This window comes from Berghia stephanieae, chromosome 1 (assembly GCF_034508935.2).
Source record: "Berghia stephanieae isolate SIO BIC M18660-M18661 chromosome 1, UCSD_Bste_1.3, whole genome shotgun sequence".
Taxonomy (NCBI): Eukaryota; Metazoa; Mollusca; class Gastropoda; order Nudibranchia; family Aeolidiidae; genus Berghia; species Berghia stephanieae.
The window spans coordinates 129404300-129425413 of NC_088360.1; the positions used below are offsets into that span (position 1 = coordinate 129404300).

The window sequence follows — 21114 nt, forward strand, 5'->3', positions numbered from 1 at the left end:
TTTTAATGTCTCCAGATTGAATCAACAGAGAGCCAACAAACGATGACATTCCTCTACTTTAACGTCATCACACTCTCGGAAATGTTTGATAAATCAATGAATATGGTTAAGTTGATTTAGTTTTAAAATTTAAAGATATTATTTTATTTTTTTTTCGAGTCTGGCAGTTGTGTTTGAATCAATGCTTGATATGAACTGAAATGTTTTTCTGTTGGGGATCATTTTTAGTTGCAGCATAACCTTAATATAGTATATTATTTCACATTAAACACCTTAATAGTATCAGCTATTGGCAACTTTTATTTTTGAAATGGTATTTTCGTCACAAGATATTATGTTTACAAATCTTTTCAAATATTTGTTTTATAACTCTTCACCAATATAAGCTTTTTGTGATAAATAAATTGATAACAATTGATTCAAAATTGTTTTATTTGTGAAAGCGCTTTGAGCACATTTAATACATATTGCTCTATATAAAAGCTCATATTGTTTCAATTTTATTTTATTTTATTTAGTTCATCATTCACTAAGTTCGAGTGAGTTATGTCTTAATCAGTTCAAACTTTGATGTGAACTCAATATAGATTTGAAAACGGAGACTGAGATGAAAGTTTATCACTCAAAATTGTCACAGTTCAGCTTTTGAAATCAAGCCAGATTGTGCACAGTTACATTTTTTTTAATTGGTGAAAATGAGTGCTTCATTTTTCTCATTCATAATGCAAGTTGGTATATCTTTAAAGACTAGTTGCTTATCATAGTAAGTTGCCAAGCGAACAAAGTTGTTTAAAAGTATGTGACGTCCACATCAAAGTATCTACACACTGTACTGTCCAGGTAATGACATCAAGTGCCTTAAGAGGTGTTGGGGAATTTTTCTTTTATATAAAATTCAAGAAAGTTGACAAAATTGTTGAATGGTAAATATTATTATCTGCTTAAATGCATTGGCGGGTAATACAAATATGTTTTATTTAGATAATCCAACGACGGCTTTTTGAAGGAGAAAGAGAGAGAGAGAGAGAGAGAGAGAGAGAGAGAGAGAGAGAGAGAGAGAGAGAGAGAGAGAGAGAGAGAGAAGTACGCTATGTGACATTTGCATTGTTATACATATAATGTGTGTATTGAATATATGACTGTGAAAATTGAAAGTTGTTCGAAGTTTCTAAGATTTATATTGATGATGCAGAATGTTGATTTATAAGATTTTCTAAAATCTGTGATATTTTCAACATGTTTGTCAGATGATCTCACTCGACTTGAATTCAAACGAAGCATGAACTTGCTCATCAAACTATTGGATAAGTGTCATGTGATTTTAAAATGGTTTTCAAATACTCCTATTAAATGAAAAGAATTTAGTACTCATAAGTTGAAGGTATTCATATTTTGTCATTAAAAAATGTATTCCAAATCTTTTCGATCACAGTGGCATCGTTTAAAAAACATAACCAGGCTTCTGATTTATCCCCAAATAAAATTTATTCTCTCACTTTTAGTTTAGACTGGCCCATAACCAGATCCAGAAACAGCATAGGATGCAGCAATCGGCAGCGGTCATTCTGTGACCCATGAGTTAAATTTCTTGTAATTCTGACTTACTTTTTCAATCTGGTACACGATAAGTGACTTTACTGTCAAAGAATCAGAAATGTGAACTTTTAGTCTATCACCCTGTAAAATAAAATTAATCCAATTATTCTTGCATTCAAACCGCCACAACTAAGAATAAAACTGTCTGTAACACAAGTCGTATGTCTTCTATCAAATGATCTGCATTCTTTACGCAGTGTCAATAGTGTTAACATGTTGTTCTCCACTTTTATAATTATTTATTATCATCACCCTCATCCTCCTCATCATCATCATCATCATCATCATCATGGCCTTTGTTGTTGTCATCTTCATAATCATTGTCATGGTCATCATCATAATCATCATCATCATCATCATCATCGCCACCATTATCATTGTCACCCTCATCATCACCATCATAGTCACGGGGTATATGGGGCAGCAGTATAGTTTGTTCTTCATATTCTGAAGATATGGTGTTCAACTTTCGGTTAGTCTAAGTGGCCTTAGTGAACCATCTAGCCCTAGCTCACTTTGTGGCACTGCACTGCGACGGATACCTATGTTATTCCAATCTTTCTATAGCATAGACCTTAAAGACAAAATTGCCCTTGGTAATCAATTTTATTTAATCATTAATTTATTATTATTATCATCACCATGATCATCATCATCATCATCATCGTCATCGTCATTATCAACATCATTGTCGTTATCGGCCTCCTCCTCATCATCCTCATAACCATTGCCATCATCATTAGCATCGTCATATATATATATATATATATATATATATATATATATATATATATATATATATATATATATATATATATATATATATATATATATTCTTTTACTTCTAATGAAGTACATAGTGATGTGACAGGTTACATAAGTAAGTCATTTCTAATGTTGGCAACTGCATATTGGATTATAAATCTCATGTATCCAATTGCAATCGAGGGCGTCCGACTCTAATTGTGCATGTGCAAGAGAGGTGATTTGGAGAAAGAAAAAAAGAAAAGAAAAGAAAAAGACAGTACGGCTTCTGCAATAACACTTAGCATGTGTGCTTAGATCACGTGACCAGACATGTCCACTATTGCGAAAGATTCATAGAATTAAGAATTTTGGCTCCAATTTCAGAACGTCATGAGAATTTCTAAGTCATTTAAACTCATTGAGAATGAAAGTTGATGCCAGACTAGTACATAATTTATAATTTTAAGGATTCTGAAGTGTTATTTAATTCTTGTGAGAGTAAATTGCAGATTAAAAAAATATATATATTAATAGCGATTACAATAGTAGTTTCCTACAAATTACGGATTTTTTAAATTTTGAAGTAGGCAGGTCTGCATGACCATTCTTGCCAAATCACGGGATTGTGGTTAATCGTTTGGCCACAAGGGTAGGAGAGGGGTTGGATGTAACTTTTTTTTAATAATTTTTTTTTTGGCGTACATATCTCTTGCATGGCCAAAGTCAAACACCCTCAGAATGTTTGTTAAATAACATCCATGATATGATATGATATGATAATGTTGACGTTTTTTTGTTTTTTTTCATTGTGTTCACGACACCAACTTGCTCTTGTCCAATAAAAGTAATGAATTTTAAAGAGACCTATCTTTGCGTTATTACACTTCTAAAAAAAAAAATAGTCCTTCACAGTCAGTAGGCCCATGAAATCTGAGTTTATCCCGGTTTCTATAGCCTGAAACGGACAAAATAGACCCGGCTACCCAATCACTGCTTAGTGGACAGGAAAATATCAGAAAAAATCTCGACTTCACTGAGAATCAATCTCGGTCCCTTTGCGTGTAAAGCGAGTGCTCTACCAAATGAGCTATCGGGAGTCCTCAGAACGTATGTAAAAGAATCGATTAGCTTTTTCTGCTTATGATGATTTCTCCTACCCCCCCCCCCCCACACACACACACAGACACCTTACACACACTTACATTCACATATTTCCAAGTTGAGAGGTTTGGGGTTTTTTTATTTATTTTTTTTTTTTTTGGGGGGGGGGGGGTACGAAAAATTTTATTATTCTTATTTTTCTACGTTTTCATTAATTTTTATTTATTTATTTATTTTATTTTATTTTTTGTTGGGGGGGGGGGGGCAGATATTGTACTAAGATTGCAATGTCGATCATGGTAACTAACAAGTGTGATTTTAAAAGTGACATCTTTGTTTTGATCACACCACGGGAGCCCTGAGTTCGAACCCCTATTTTGTTACTTGACAGTCTCTCTTGGACAAATCTGTTTTCACATCATCCGATAGATTGGGGTCAACGTGTATGCAGGTCTGACATCCGAACGGAATTATGCCCTAGTCATTGTTGTAATGGACAACATTTTGCGTCATTTTTTTTTTTATAGATTTCCATTCCATTAAAACAATGAGCCGATAATGAAAGGGGTTATCAGATCTGTAAATAAGTGCACGTCGTTTGAGGACGATTTCGAGGAAGGGGGGGGGGGGGGGGTTGTTTGTTTGCTTCCATTGGGATTTTTTTTAAATTATTATTTGGTGATTTTCCCCATTCTCCTTTCTTTTTTTCAGTTTTATTATTTTTTATTTGGTGTGTGTGTGTGTAGGGGGGGGGGGGTATATGTTTTTGTTTGTTTGTTTGTTTTGTCCAGATATTATGCAAGCAACTAAGAAGCTGAGGCTGCACGAGCTCTCAATATTATTAAATAAAATAAAAGTTGGATTGCATGAGGTAATAAATTATGCGGTAATTACTTTTGAAGAAGTGGTATTGGTAGTGAGGAGAGAATGTGATGATGATGATGATGATGGTGGTGGTGGGGGGGGGGTGATGGTCGCCTATTTCGTTGTGTTGAAAATCTCCTAAGTAATCTTATCGACATCGACAATCTAACAAGAAAAAAATTGAGTGATTATGAATTATGAATAATAAAAATTGATGCGGCGCTCTTATCGACAATCTAGAATCTCGGTTGTCTCATGATTGAAGTGTCTAGTGTGTTAGTTCGAGTGCACGGCCGTGTTTTTATTAGGTCTTGCCTACTTCCTACTTCCTAGTTACTAGTTATCCAAGACACGTCCGAGTCTCTGTTTTAGCTTAAAGGTAAGGCAATGGACATACTACTTTTAATCCTATGCTACGATGAGTAATTATGTCATTTGCTCTGGCAAGTACAGGGTAAATGTTTCTAGTTTCGTGAACAGTGTCTTTCTTTTGTCTCAGTCTCAGTCCCAAAGTAGATAGATAGATATCGCTAGACTTACCTATAGTTATAGTTATAGTTCTAGAGCTCTAGTCTAGTTCTGGAGACGTAGAAGTAGAAGATAGATATAGGACTGTCTATTGCCTATTCAGATTGGGAACAGGAGCGGTGTATAGTCTGCTAGAATAAAATGCCTATCTATGCTTCTCTAATTTGTGCTTTATCAGTCCCAGTGCGTGTCTGATTTAAATGACTTTGTGACATTTTGAAAGAAGAATGAGTTCCCTTACTTACTAATAGACTTATACATATCATATTAGACTTAGACGTCTATTAAAGTTTTACATTATTTACGCACAAGGAAAAGAAAAAAAAATCCAGGGTTCAAGTCCTGCTATGAGCAGTGCATAGTTGAGTCTGGAAAGGCTCTTTAACTCGCCGTGCTCTAAATGACATAATAAACCCGGGATCAAGTTCATAAAGCTAATACAAAAAATAATAAATATTTCTTTTTTTTTTAATTAAAAATTAACTGGGTCTAGTAGTATATTATCTAGATCTGGGTACGGTATCTAGTAGTAGTATTAGATTCTTATAGAGCGCACAGTATCCTCAACCATGAGGCTCTTGGCGCTTTACATCATTCAACACAAAACAATATAGGAAGTACATGACATCAAAAATGAAATGTTTTCAAGGATTTCTTGAACGCAGACAATGATTTGGATTCCCGGATGCTCTGTGGAATGGTGTTCCATACATACGGACCAAAATGAGAAAAGGACCTTGTTCCCGCTTTTATACGAATGCGTGGTATAGCCAAACGTGTGGTGTCATTTGAGGAACGTAAAGATCAGGTTACCGAATAGTTCTTTCAGAGTTCTGTGAGGTAGGGAGGGGCAGTGTTTTCCAGACAGCGATAAAATAGGACATGCTTTGAATTTGACCTTTTCTCAATAGGCAGCGAGTGTAATCTTCGAAGGAGAGGTGTGGCTGAGTCAAACCTCCACCTTCAAAAGACCAATCTGGCAGCATTATTTTGGACCATCTGCAGCCGCCTGAGCTTATTTTCTTTGGCACTAAACAACAGAGCATTATAGTACAGTTACAGTAATCCAGCTTTGAAAACAAAAGAGAAACGACAAATTTCTTGGTAACATCCTCAGTAATCAACTGTCGAATAGATCCAATTTTTTTCAACTGACATTCCAATGATTGGATCATTGTCTTAATTTGGTGGTCCATTGACGGACTAGGGTTAGAAACGATCTTTTTTGGGATCGTGGATAGTTCATACGGTACAGTCACCTCCTCCCCGGCAAAGCGGACTTGTCTACCCAGTTAGGTTGCGGGTTCGGACCCCCATCGCCGCCGCGAAATTTTTATTCTCTATTGTCGTCTGGCACTTTCATACTCACTTCATCTCTTGTTGTTCTGAATCTAAATGCTCCAAGATTTTTGACCTCGTCAACAATATCCATGGACACCTCTCCTACTTTAAATTTCTTCTCATTTCAAAATCTTCTGTTCCTTACATTACATACATCACCTCCGTTTTGTCATCATTCAACCTTAGCCTGCCCCTACCCATCCAATCCCTTTACACATTTTTCACATGTACTTATGACATTTTGTAAGTTTTTGATACATTCAGATTCAAACAACTGGGTGTCATCAGCATATTGGTGGTAGGACAGGACAAAGCCCCTAATAAAATTTGATAGTGGATGATGTATGTAGAGAACAAAAAGCACAGGTCCAAGAACCAGGCCGAGCCATCTGGCTATGTCTGTGGGAATATGATTCTGTTCAAATGCCTCTATATTGAAGTGGGGACTTCATACTCTCTAACAGTAACTGTTACCTATTCGGTAGGATAAATGAGATTAACACACCAAGTGGGACACCACATTCGAAAGGAATTTGATCAGACTTCAAACTATTTACAACTACAATTTCCTTCAATGTTGGCGGTAATGGACGGAATTATTGATGAAAAAAAACACTCTCTTTCAAATAATCTGACACAGCTGAAGGCTGGGAAAATTGATTCTTTGCTTGTCTTTTTCAGATGCACATCTCTGATAAACTTCCCTTCATTAATTCCCATGGGCCACAAGGTGTGCCTTATGGATGAATTTTAAGGGAAGACTGAAATATCTAAGGAATTAGCAGCTAGTGGGGGTCCCAATAGCTCAGTTGGTAGAGCACTCGCTTCACACGCCAGACGACCAAGATTGATCCCAGGTGCAGTTGAGATTTTTCTCTGACCCCCCTGCCCACCCAACAGTGATTGGGTAGCTGGGTCTCTTAGATCTGGTGGAAAGTACTTTGCGATAGACTGGCATCCTATCCAAAGGGTAGCAAGCAATTGCTATTGTCCGTTTCACACTATAGAAACTGGCTCAGAATAACTACAATATTAGTAGCTAGTGCAGAGGGTGGGAGTGGAGCACAGCACTAAAGGTTACATCAAGGGTAGGAAGCAAAGACAATTCACTCCATTGTGACTGTGCATAGCCTTTGTAAACTTATAGCCTGACTCTTCCCTAAAATATTATGTCACAGGGACAATTGCTATAAGAATAAAAATTCGAATAATGAGTTGTCGTTAGTAATGCTGTTGAATTCAACTCATTGTTGACAATTTGTATTCAATAGCACTACTAATGACAACATACTGTTCCAATTCTTTTAGTGGTTTTCACTGTGACATTTTTAGGCAGTGTCAGGCTATGAATTTAAGACTCGCGCAACCTTTGCAGTCTATTTTAAATTATATATGGTTGACACGAAGGGGAATAATATGGATGAGTAACAGGCTGCCAGCGTGGATCGATCAACACCTCCATCATCTGGGCTGATTGCTGTAAACATCCTGAGCCATCCATTTTAACAGGCAGGGTATTGACCTAGAGACGACTTGGTGTCTTGATCTCATTTATCCCACCTATTAACAGTTACTGTTAGAGGGTATGAATCCCCACTTCAATAAGAGGCATTGGAACTGAATAATATTCCCACAGACATGGCCAGATGGCTCAGCCTGGCAGCTGGGCTCACTGGCAATAGGTCTAAAATTACTGATTAAGATGCCCGTTCTTGAAGGTTGAAAAAGAAAAAAGCAAGATGTCAGAACTGATGAATGAGCCTTATTCAGATCTTGTTGGGTGAAATAAGGACAGACTCATTTCTATGTCCACTCTAGCTGTAGATTATTTACTGCTTAGAGTTAGAGGTCCTTGTATATTGCACACGGGCTTTAAAGTCATGTCATGTGCTTTCTTTGAAATATCCTAAAATAAATTGAAAAGAATGTTAAACTAAAATTTGAGGTGGATAAAGTTTATTTTGAATTTTTTTTTATTTATTAAAAAGAAAGAAAAAAAAAATGGGTGTGTCCATCCAGGAAGTAGAAAAATAATAGTTATTTAATCTTTCTACTTTCTACTTCACAGGTACAAAAATACTTCAATTGCAAGATCTAGTCTAAAAAATGGCAAACTGTGGTTGGTTGTGGAGCATAATTTGGTTCATAATCTTGCTTTTATTTGGATGGCCAATCGGATTCTTATGTGCAGTCTTCTTCGTTCTTCTCAGTCCTTTTGCTGCATGTTGTGGTGGATGCATAGAACTCGTCAATCTTTTAGAGAGGGGAGTAAAACTACCGCTGACCTGTTCACAGAATATGGTTTCTGGAAAATCGATCTGTTAGGAATCATAACAAAACCATTTTAATATTTAGATAAAACTATTTTATGAAGACATAATGAGAAGCCTTTGTCCAAAAAATAAATCTAATTTGTTTAGCTTTAATTCCTAGTCCTGAGTGTATTGATACGCAGTTATTCAACACAAGCCTATTCTATTTATTTCTACCATTTTCTCACCATTGTTTCCTATTATTATTTTTATACAATTTTTATTTCCTTTATAAACTTACTACATAATTTAGAATTTTTGTTCAGTTTTACATTTTGAATTCAAAACTGAGAGTATTCCAAATATGTTGGTAACCCTATTTTAATGTCAGTATTAAATTGGATAATAATAGTAATAATTGCTCTCATTCTATCACCATCTAACTACCGACAGAGATCATTTTATACAAACCAAACATTCCACTCCATTCCATATGAATGTGAACTCGCATAACATTGATACATTTATGTTTCAAAGTGCCTTATTTTTGCCTCTTTCAATACTCCTTTCCCTATCTTTGATTTTTAAAACACATTGAGATTTATTTATGCTTATATTTGATTGAATGCAATTTTACATCACATATCGGTGCTTTCTTTATTGATCAAATCCTTTTCATATTCATCATGGACTTTAAAATTTCAAACTGAAATCTTCAGTGATTATATAGGATAAAATATGCCATAGTCTTCCTCTCTATATCATACTTGTCATTATCATACTACCATCATAATTTAGGTGTTTACGATTCTACAATTATCATGGAACTTTTAAAATCGAAATGGTACTTATTTTACCCAATAGCATTTTAGTCGTATTGTCTTTCATGATGGCTGTTATGTTAGTAAATGTCTTAGTTGGCTATTTAGATGCACAGTCACCTGTGCAGTGCTCTCTCTCCTTATTGGTTTGTGAGGCATCATAACGTAGATATGCTTATTTTTTAGTTGGTTTTATTCAGTCATTGCGGGAATATGTTTTTAAATCTTATGAGTTTTCATCAATTATGCAAGTATTTATTTATGAAAAGCCTATGGACTTTAGTTAAATTAGATTAACAATCTGTTTAGTTGTAGACCTTTCTATTGGATTTTGTATTAATTTTTTTTTCATTTTTCCTGATTACTGATTCCAGTATCTGCTGAGTTTAAGAAATAGGGGATTTGTAGCTGAACAGCTTAATAATTAACATTGGTTCGAAATTACGTCAAATTCATGTTTACTTTTTACCGATGAAAGGTCTCTCCATCCCTTCTTGATCAATGCCCACTGTTTATTTGTGTGTGTGTGTTTGTTCTCCAATGTGTGTTTTGTAAAGCCAAAGCACTTTATTTTACATTTTTAATAATACGATTTATAGTCGTCTTAAAAAATGATATAGTGTCAGTTTGAATTTTTTTTTTGTTGTTGATCGATAAGACTTCACTTTTATGTTTATTCTGGATTCATGTATCATATCCTAATTTTTGTTTCTTGATTCGTGTATGATATCACTGTATTTTGGTAGATGGACTGCAGTGGATTTTATGTAAAGCATGGTTGTGTTGATTTTTTTGTGATGATTTTAATTTTTTAAACTTTTTTTTCTGATATTATATTTGTTGGGAGAGAAAAAAAAAGATTAAATTGAACAGTGGCCATAAACAGTCTGACGTATCATATGATGTTTATTTAGGCTTTGTAAACAACACTTATTTATCCGATATATTACTTAAGTTCTATTTCATCTTATGGTGAATCTGATCTCATGATTCCCGTTATTTATCTCTATTTGTAATATTCAATACTGGTTATTCTAAGTCACACTATTCTGTACTGTATCAGTTTATTAAGATTCAATCATGGACTTGTAACATTTCGTTTTTATTCCTTTTTTAATTTCCATTTTTTTTTCTTTCTCTACTACAATGAAATAAACTACCCATAGCCATAGATTGTAGCTTTACCAATAATATCAATTACCTCCAAAGGTTTTATAAAGCTTTAAAAAGAAATACAAAAGTATCTATGTTTATTTTGGGGTTTTTTTTTATTAAGCACCATAATAATCCACCGCAAAAGATAAAAAGAGAGATTAATTCCAAACTCATTAACATCGACATCACGTTGGTTTTCTTTTGAATGCACAATGTAAGGGCTGGATAGCCAGAATTTAAGGACTCAACAATCAGAATATTGAATACTATAATAGTCTGTAATTACTGAGCTCCCTCCTTCTTATCTTTAACATTATGAAGAAATAGTGCCAAACTTTAGTTATTTAAAGGATCATCTGGTAAAAGGGCTCAGTCCAAGCTCAGTGTCCGAAATTGAGGACCTGTGAATATTTTTTAATTAAAGAGCAATTTAGCGACCTTAACACTAAAGTAAAGCAAATCTTTTAAATTTAGTGCTGGTGTGGAGTTGGTGCTTTTGGCGTGTCAAGAGTATGTAATTACATAACAAAGAAGGAAAATATTTTGAAATGTTTTCAAGTGAACAGCATGTTTGGTTTAATCACTTTTCGCTGAATCACAGTTTTGCCAGGATCTGACATAGCATCATTTATATCATCATAAGGTTTAATTATCTCTGTTAGGCCCAATGAAACTGTTGGGGTTGCCAACCTCCTATAGTGGGCAGGGAGGTACTTGCTGTGATTTCTATCCCCTTATATCTGTTTTCCAATTGTTTACTGTCTTTGTCTTGGAATGAGATTACTTGGTTTTTTCCTGGCCTTCGTCGGAGTCCTGGCTGGGAGGGAAACAGTCAAATGCATAGTTATTGTTTTGGAAGATATTTTTTTCCTTGTAAATAATCTCTCTGTTATGTATTATTATATTTGTTATTTTTAATGTATAATGTAAGGATTTGAGTGTATTCCTCTTTGTTAGATTTTGTACTTGTGTCCGGATGAGACTTATAGGTAATCCCAAACTAAATACATTGGTGGTATGCTCTTGGAATCTACATCTGATCCCTATTTGTTCCCAGTTCCCCTATGTCTTACTTTCTCTTGGGTGCTTTAATTGTAATTCTAAAACTTTTTACTATCCCATTTTCTTCCTTTCTACTGGCGTTGATATAACCTAAATTTGTTGCAAGCGTCGTAAGACCCTTAAAAACAAAACAAAACCTTTTAATTGTACATCTAGAATGTTTTTTTCTATCCAATTTTCATCCTTTTTACTGGCGCTGATATGACCTAAATGTGTTGCAAGCGCCGTAAAATCCTTAAAAACAAACAAACAAGTGAAAGATGGTGGATAATGAATATTAATGTTTCATTAGTGGTTTAGTAGGTAGTGCCAGACGTAATGTCTGATTGGTTATTCAATTGATTGAATTTCTTGAATTTTTTTTTTTAAAGGAAAAAGAGAAATATTTTTAAAAATATTGAATCAAAAGAAAACCCAGCAAATGTGGTACCCCAGATACTTCATTTCCTTACCCATGCGTCAGTTTTATCAGTCATTCCAGCTAAGAAAAGGAGAGAATCATCTTTAAGCCAAGATACACTAAAGCTTCACATACTTCATTGTCATCTGCATAACTTTTACTTTTTACCCCTTTTGTTATTCTTTTAATTAAGCTTACAATTATTTTTTTTCTTTAAAGTAGAAGTCTTTTGGAGTAAAGTCTGAACTCTTTGCTAGATGAATCAGCTATCCATCAAAACTGAGATACTCGTCATCTAAAAAAAAAAAATTCGGTCAGCGTTGTCTTGCTGCAGATGCTGTTTCGTTGTGACGTTGATCTATGTTCTAGTGGCTAGTGTCAACTAAAGCATCCCCATAAACTACAGTTGTCAATTTACATGTCATTTTCATCTTGTAACATTAGCTACAATCGTCCACAACGTGACAGCTAATGCATCTATTTTTACCAAACGGCCATTCAAATGAGTGTGTAGCTGTAAATGAATTGAAACGAAACTACATCTCACGGTAGCAGTACTGACAATTGAATAATAATTTGACTTCAAAAAGTGAAATTCAAATTCAAGGCAGAGAAGCAGTTAAATCCATTGGCATGCACATTACATATATTAATTGATGTACCAACGGATTTTAATTATTTAGAGTATTTTTTATTCATTTTTAAACAAATATATTTATTTAGAGTCTAGTAGTAGAGATTCAATAAGTGCCAATGAAAAAAAAAAATGTTTTTTTAAAGTCTGCGACTTATAATGAGACCCAATGGTTGTATTTTATGATGACATTGCTTTGATTATGTGCAATATGATGATATTAGATCCCAAATACGTTTCTTAAGACCCCTTTTAAAATCACTATTTAATATAGTTAGGATATAAAGAACAACCCCAAGCAGAAACTATAGTTCAGAACTGTACATGAAGATTAATGGTTGTCATTTAAAGAACGCTTGTACGGTTTTGGTCCTCATCCCATTTCCATGTTTTTTCATGGAATTTGAGGGAAAGTTTATAATATAATAAAAATCCGCCATTGGCCCGAAAATTATACTATTTATTTTATGTAATTGAAATATTGTTAAGCATAATAAATTTACCATATCGCTACCTCAATGTTCTTGATTTAATCATCTTATCCATTATCCATGAGATAATGTGTTCCCCCCCCCCCCCCCCCCCCCCCCCACCTTCCTGGTCTTGACTTACGTGGCTTAATCATCTTCACACCCTGGGCGGAGTTCCTGACCTCCCATAATGGGCAGGGAGGTACGTACGGTGTTTTCTTTCTCCCTATGTCTGTTTTCCAACATGCTTTCTGTCTTTGTCTTGGAATGAGATTACTTGGTTTTGTCCTGGCCCTGGCTGGATACCCTAGCTGGGAGGGAAACAGTCAAATGTATAGTTTGAGTTTTGGGAGATGATATTTTTTTCTTTGTAAATCATCTCCCTGTTTGCACTGTATTGTTTTGTTTACATATTATATATGATTTTTAAACATTTGAATGTATCCCTCTTAGTTGGGGCCTGGGCTTGTGTGTGGATGAGACTATGAGGTGATCTCAAACGAAGTACTTTGATAGTGTGCTCTTGGAATCTACATCTGTATCCTATTTGAATTTGAACAAAGTCCCCTTTGTTTTACCTTTTCTTGGGTGCTTTAATTGTAATTCTAGAACTTTTGACTATCCCATTTTCTTCTTTTTTTTTTACTGGCGCTGATATGACCTTAATGTGTTGCAAGCGCCGTAAAACTCTTAAAAACAAAACAAAACAACCTCTTCGCACCTTGTGGAACATAGGGTCTCTATGAGCATCGCCATCTACTTAATCCTTGGCCATCTTCTCGATTGCCTCCCATTTTCACTTCCTCGGACAGTGAGGGCCTCCATGTCTGTTTTGGATGCCCCACCTTGACATTACTCCCTGGTCTTCGTAGTGTATGATCGACCCATTTCCATTTCCTCCTCCTGGTTTGGGTGTTGGTGGGTTCTTGGTTTGACCTTCTCCATAGTTCTATGTTGGAGATGTGGTCTTGCCATCTGATTTTCAAAATCCTGCGGAGGCATTTGTTAATGAAGGTCTGAATTTTGTGGGTAAGGGTGTTTGTGACCCTCCAGGTTTCCGATCCATACAGTAGAACAGGTTTCACATTGGAAATATTCTAAGCTTGGTTGCATTTGAGGTTGCTTCCCATAAGGGCGACAAAGTGGCAAAAATCTGCTAGGTTTTCCTTATTCTGGCTTTAATATCTTCCTCTGTACCTACGTTCCTGGTAGAAGGTACATATTTATTTGTCAGTTCATCCTTGGTGTCACTTCTATCACTATCACCTTATACTTATAAAACCTATTTTTGATATTTTCATGGGGCTTTGTGTCTTCGTAAATGAGATAACTTGTTTAGTTTTGCTTTTTGCTGTTTTTTTTTCCTATTTTGTTTGTTTGGTTTTATTTTTCTTCAACGCTCTGACCGTGATCCATAGGCCCTGTTAGAGGAAAATGAGATTACATTTTCCTCTTGTAACTTGTAATTTATCTCTCTCCTGTGCACTGTTTTGAATGCAAAATACACGACACGTACTTTGTAAGTATTTGAGTGCATCCAAATTATTCGCAAGATCATTTATTTGTTTGTCTCAGGATGGGACATTTACTCTAAGAGGATCTCCAAACACGCATGAGAAATTTTCCTTAAAATCTCCTTATGTCCGCTTAGTGAATCAGTCACCGTTGTCTTACTTTTTTTTTCGTATTTATTTTCCTTTATATTTAATAGCTGATCTACAATTTATGAAATACCATATCATCTTTTTTATTACTGGAGTCTGAATGGTCGCGTATCACAAAGCCCCTAAAAACAGCAGATATTACTGGGAATTTGGTCATGTTTCTGGGTATGCCTGTTGAGCGGACTATACACTGAGATCAATTTCTATTTTCATCCTGCTCGAACCAGTTCTCTTCATCTCTTGTAAGAGTAAGAGCAGCAGATAAACTTTTTTTTTCACGAGATATCTTTTTTTTCTGTTTGCTGTTGTTTTTGTTGTTTAGTTGGGTTTTTTTTTTTTGGGTGGGGGGAGTTTGTTTTGTGTTGTTTTTTTTTTTTTGTTTTTTGCTGATCCCCTTGTCTACCCAGCAGTGATTGGGGTGGGGGGTTCTAGCTCTGTTCTATAAGTAGGACATAATAATAACGAACACACTTACTGATATAACGAATTATTTTAATTTTTTTTTTTTTTTAATTTTATTTTGCCTTGAGTTATTATGCATGAGAGAGAGAGAGAGAGAGAGAGAGAGAGAGAGAGAGAGAGAGAGAGAGAGAGAGAGAGAGAGAGAGAGAGAGAGAGTTTACGCGTGTTACTGTTACTTTTGGACAAAATGAATAAAAAAAAGACAAGATTATTAATCGGTCAATCTCAAATCAAGCCCCTCCAAGTTTATTCTGTTAGTAGTGTTGGTATTTCCACGGAATACGTCATTGGGGTTCGTTCCTTGTTTACACCACATAGCTACTTTGTAAGGCAATTCCATTCCATCTCGGAGATAAACTAGAACTTCCTCCACCCTTGGTTCCAGGGCAGCAAATGGCGATATGATGACGTACACTGAGGCAGCGGTGGAGCCAACTGGCCAGGCAAAAAGCAACAAAGCGACCAACCAAAAACACTGGTTGATAAAGGTAGATGGCATGATATTATCAAGTTGTATGGAACACAGTTCAATTGTGAAACAAGTACCCATTTATGTGGAACAGTCTTTCTTGGAAAACGAAAAAAAAAAAGGTTTTTATCAGGGCGGTGTATTGCTATTGTGTAAAAAGAGGTGGACTGGGAGATGTTTTCGTGTTCCTTTTGCTGTCACCCATTTGTGTGCTTGAACGATTCAATCTTCCACCTAAAAAAAAAAAGTGACGTCATGGTAAAAAAATTTAAAAAAAAAATAGGTTAAAATTTCAAAGATAGAAATATAACTAGCCTCGACGCTGCCTGTACACAAATTATATGTGTCAAAATTCATAAATAGGTCAGCTTTTCATTTAAACAATATCCACTTAAAGTGTTCCAGGCGCTTTACAGTGGATTCCAAACTGATATAATAAATGGAGCTCAAATTCAAAGGCCTAACTGATATTGTAGCACCATCTAATCTCTCTTCTTGATTGGTCCAAAATGAACGACTGATTAATGTTCCCATAAATGCTCTCTTAATCCGAAAATTTTTCTCTGCCTGGGCCCAAGAAGTATAGAACAAATTAGACAAAGAAACCAAAGACGTCCCAAGCTCAGATATTTTCGGATCTTTTTTTGGGGGGAAAATATTCCTATTCAGACAGGCTTTTAAAGAACGTAGTAAATGTATGTGCGTTTTGTCTTACCAACTGTCTTTGTATTTGCAGCACCTTAGAGCAAAAGTGTGGATTCTGCGCTTTGTATAAATTAATTATTATATTACATTACATAAATACAATACAAAATACAAATGAAGAGAACATACCTTATGTCCAGCCCATTACATTTATGACCATTAAAAACGTAGTTAAAATGTGTTGAATCAGAAAATGAATGTTTTACTTTGTGTAATACTATTAAGACTGGACAAAGCATTAATTAGTTTCGGAATCCAACGTCTGATTTTAAAGATTTGAATTTTTTATTGTCCGCACAACAACAAAAATATTTTAAAATAGTAGGGATTTTAAATTGCTTCTCAAACCTATCAGAATGATCACAATAAAACGAAAAAAGAACCAACATAACAAGTGGAAGCAGTACTGTCTGGTCCATAAGTTAATATTATTGTAATGTAAATGTCATCTCGATACGGTGTTATATTACATCACGAAAATATAATACTTTGCGTCTTAACCCCTCAAAAAGGGGAATCCCCGTCCAGGTAGCCAATTTTGAAGCATGCAGCGGCTGTTGTCAGTCACTTGCTGGGTTCCAGCAGTATAACTAAGTGATCCGATTTTATGAAGAAATAAAGAGCAGTGCAAAACTTGCAGCCTGTGAGGCGCTATTACTATTATAATTTGTTTTAGACACAACGCTGTTACCGCCTAATAACGTATACATTACACATGAGTATGGTGAGGAAATGTTTTTCTTTGCACCGCAATCGACAATATTCACCTCTAATCTCAAAAACTTACATCCTCTCTCTCTCTCTCTCTCTCTCTCTCTCTCTCTCTCTCTCTCTCTCTCTTATATATATATATATATATATATATATATATATATATATATATATATATATATATATATCTTCCTCTCATCTTGTTCATTTATATATTTGGTATTATTTACAAACCACCCAATCAATCGCTCTCTCACCCCCATCCATATTTTAAAGACTTTTTTGCAGTTACTTTTACTCTACACACACATACACACACACACACACACACACACATACGCACAGAGACACACATACACAAACACATACATATTCTCTCCATCCCTCTCTCTCTCTCACACTCACACTCACACACACACACACACACATACTCCCTCTTTCTCTCCCCCCCCCCTCCTTTTCTCTCTCTCTCTCTCTCTCTCTCTCTCTCTCTCTCTCTCTCCCTCTCTCTCTCTCTTTTTATTCATTTTTTTCCCCGCCTTCCTTTTCTCGCGCCTCTTCTTCCATCCACACTCGACGCCCTCTCCTTACATTTAAATTGTTTCCACATTTGACGAAATGTGATATTTTTTAAATTTAATATTTGTGTTTGTTCTTTGTCTCCCGACGAAGACCAAGGGCCGAAACGTTGTTTGTTTTGTGTTGTTCCCTTATATATGAGTCACTTTATTTTTCTCTCAATTTTACTGGCTCATTTAGGCACCTCTAGCTTTGGTTTTTGCCTCTAATCTCATTTGACATTTAAACCTGAACCTTATCATAGTCATAGCTAATACAAGAAAACTTTACGGTTTTGCCGCCCTACTCTATTTTTTTTAAAAAAAAGAAAGTTTAGAAGAAAAAAATTGGGCACAAAAAAACAAACAAAAACCAACAACAAGAATAAAAATAAACTAATAATAATATAATTAATAATAATCATAGTAATAATAATAATAATAAATGATATAATAATAATATAATTAATAATAATCATAGTAATAATAATAATAATAATGATAATAATAATAATAATAATAATAATAATAATAATAATAATAATAATAATAATAATAAATTGCGCTTATACAGCGCATATTATTCCCGGGTGAAGGGCTCTATGCGCTTAACAATAAAATCTCGAGAATAAAAAAGAAACATGAAAACACGTTCTACAAAAATATTAATATATTAAAATGACCCTCATCTTGTTTTAGATTTTTTAAAAATATATATATTCTAAAACTCGAGACTTCCTTGGAGCCCCAGCGTTGAGAGTTTTTGACATGGTGAGGGTCATTTAAATAAATAGATATTGGGACGCCTAGCTTTCTGATCAAAAATGTTTTAATGCCCCACCCCCTCCCCCTCCCCGATCATAGCTGAATAACCAAGAGCTTACTTATTGAGTGGCTTTGATTTGTGAGCAGGATTAAAACCTGTATTCGTATCAGTGTGGTCAATAAATCAATAATAATAATATTATACAAAAGTTTAAATAATTGCAATAGTAATATAACGCTTACACTAATACTGTCACAGATGTTAAATATAAAATCAATCACTTGAGCGTATAGATTGTGCAGTATATCGATTAACTTGTCTTTTTTTTTTTTAAAGTGGGTATACCATACTTAAAACCAACAAACTTAAAATATAATGATGAAAATACTCATGTCAAAAGTCAGTATATAGGTAACCCATTTTGTTCTCTTGTTATTACATAAATAACTACTGAGATGAAGAGCTTATATTTCTGCCTGTGCTTTTTTCTTTCATAGTAGTCCTTCAGAGTAATTTGGCCCATGGAGTTTATCCCGGCTTCTATAGCGTGAAACGACAATAACAATTGCTTACTATCCTTTGGATAGAACGCTTGTCTATCGCAAAGTACTTTTCGCCAGATCTAACAGAGCCAGCTACCTAGTTACTGCTGGACGGACAGGGTTTCAGAAAAAATCTCGACTGCACCCGGGATCGATCTTGGTGCCTTGCGTGTGAATCGAGTACTCTATTGTAATTACTTCAATTATTGTTCACTTTTTTCGATGTGTAAAAATCACTAAGCCAGTAAGATCAGATTTTCGAAATCGTATAACCACTGTAAAAAAAAACAAACCCCCCCCCCCCCCCCCCCCAAAAAAAAAAAAAAAAACAAAAAACCAACAACAACAAAACAAAAAACAAAAAAACAAAAAAACAACAACAAAAAACGTTTGGCATTGAATAGGGCGCGTAAGGCATAAGTTCTAAAAGAGTGAATGGGTATAAAATCTCGTAAAAATCGATAAAGTTATTTTTAAAAACAAAACAAAACAAACAACGTGAGCTTATATTATAATGTAGTCACTAAATGTGCTCAAAATGCTTGGCGATGGGTCCCACGCTAACTGAAAATTTAACACGTAGGACGAGACATGATGCCTGATGGTCGTTATAATTATTCACCGACGCAAATAATGCTGTCAACAGCCAAGCACTTATATTACAGGTTATCCAGATAGCCCAGTTGATACAGCACTCGCTTGGAAAGCAAGAGGACCGGGATCGATCTCGTAGCTCTTTTTGACAAACCTTCTGTCAACCAAGCAGTTATTGGATAGCTGGGTCTGTTGTTTGGCAATAATTGTCATTGTCCGTTTACGCTATATTTAAAAAAGGAAAAATAAAAAATAGGATATACTCCGGCTCCATGGGCCTTGGTTATATTTTATGACTCCGAGGGACTACATAAATGCAAGTGAAGAGCCATCTACATGGATGCAACTCTCAGCTGTTGTCGTGAGCTTTTTAACAGCGCAAACCGCAATATCCACATCATGTTTTCAAACAGCGTTGCAAAGGGTAGGTACTCAAGTTAAAAATAAGGGAGGCCTTCCGAAAGCTCCTATATCCTCAGTATTCTTTTAATATAATGTTCTAGTAGGGGGTTTGGGAGGGGGAAAACTTTAAATAAAAAAAAAAAAGTCTCCCCCCTCCCAAACTCACTACTAGAAAATTATTTTAAAAGTTTCGCCCCTCCCAAACCCCCATAGACATTATAAAAAAATAAAATACTGGGGATGTAGGAGCTTTCGGAAGGCCTCCCAAAAAGAACGCTTGACATGTGGGACGAAGTATAATTAGAAACGCTCCAGGACAAGCAATGAACACAACGAGTCAGACATAGGAGTTGCATCTCATAAAAAGATGATTTTACGGCTTTTACCTCAATGTACTCATACTCATACTGCGGTTTCTGGAACTGCAAGTAGAGTGATCCTCCCAAACGCTGACGAATGTTTGATGAAATCTCGGCCATCAAAGATGTTTGCAATGCAATATTCCGGCAGATGTTGACCCACCGTCAGAATCTCCAACACTTCGCCGATATCGGAGGAAAAGTTGTAAGAATATATAAAAATTGGACGAATCAAAACACCCAGGACGGCGCTCACCAGACCAAATGGAAGAGCAACAAATATCAAAAGGCTAGACCACAGTAATGTGTTGACAGTGGCAAATATAACAGGGTGATCTAACCTGTCTTGGTTGAAAGTTGAGGATGAGAGATGAGGCATTTCATAAATTTCATTGCTGCCAAAATCATCAAAGTAAAGTTCGTGTTCAGTGGTGGCGCGATTTGGTACGGTCGTGAATAAACTGGGTTTTTGAACCTTAATCACAATTTTTTAAAAAAAGGGGAAATATTAAAGAAAAAATCTCCATCGAATTGAATGTTCTCCATAAACGTTTAAAAATGCTGTCATACATCTCGGAAATATTCTCGGGCTAAAGAATCTATCCAGGGAAGAAATACACACAACAGTGAAGGGCTATTTGATCTTGTGGTATAACACTCGCTTTCGGATCTGAGTGTCCTAGGTTCGATCCTCGCACATTTGAGTCCTTGGAAAATGCTCTTTATACACATTCTCGTACCTGGCCGTCAACAGCGTTGTCTATGTCGGAAAAGAAAAAAATCGTAATATCTCCCAACAGGCGTCATGTCTCGTTTTATATGTTTCATGTTGCTGTTGGTCAGGGACCCTTTGTAAAGCGCTTTGAGCACGTTTAGTGGATTATAAAAGCTCAAGTTTGTGTTGAAACACAA

General features: G+C 35.4%; 1 protein-coding gene and 2 long non-coding RNA genes across 4 annotated transcripts in view; 2 read left to right on the forward strand and 1 right to left on the reverse strand.

The window, feature by feature from the left end:
- The window catches only part of LOC144963147 (leucine-rich repeat-containing protein 9-like), a 43615-nt gene extending 41863 nt beyond the window's left edge, over positions 1-1752 (forward strand). The window contains exon 33 of one of the 2 annotated variants that reach the window (XM_078896848.1): positions 16-1752. In XM_078896848.1, coding sequence (XP_078752974.1) covers positions 16-46 — 31 coding nt within the window. In that variant the 3' untranslated portion in view covers positions 47-1752. The remainder of the gene's footprint in view (positions 1-15) is intronic. The other variant, XM_078896849.1, reaches the window with a different exon arrangement.
- A 2822-nt stretch (positions 1753-4574) lies between these two features.
- On the forward strand, positions 4575-13014 carry LOC144963148 (uncharacterized). Its single transcript, XR_013643573.1, has 2 exons — positions 4575-4687; positions 8246-13014. It is a non-coding gene; the product is annotated as an uncharacterized LOC144963148 (long non-coding RNA).
- A 2166-nt stretch (positions 13015-15180) lies between these two features.
- Positions 15181-20581, reverse strand: LOC144965485 (uncharacterized). Its single transcript, XR_013644027.1, has 2 exons — positions 20230-20581; positions 15181-15800 (listed from the first exon to the last, which is right to left on the reverse strand). It is a non-coding gene; the product is annotated as an uncharacterized LOC144965485 (long non-coding RNA).
- Between the last annotated feature and the right edge of the window lie 533 nt (positions 20582-21114).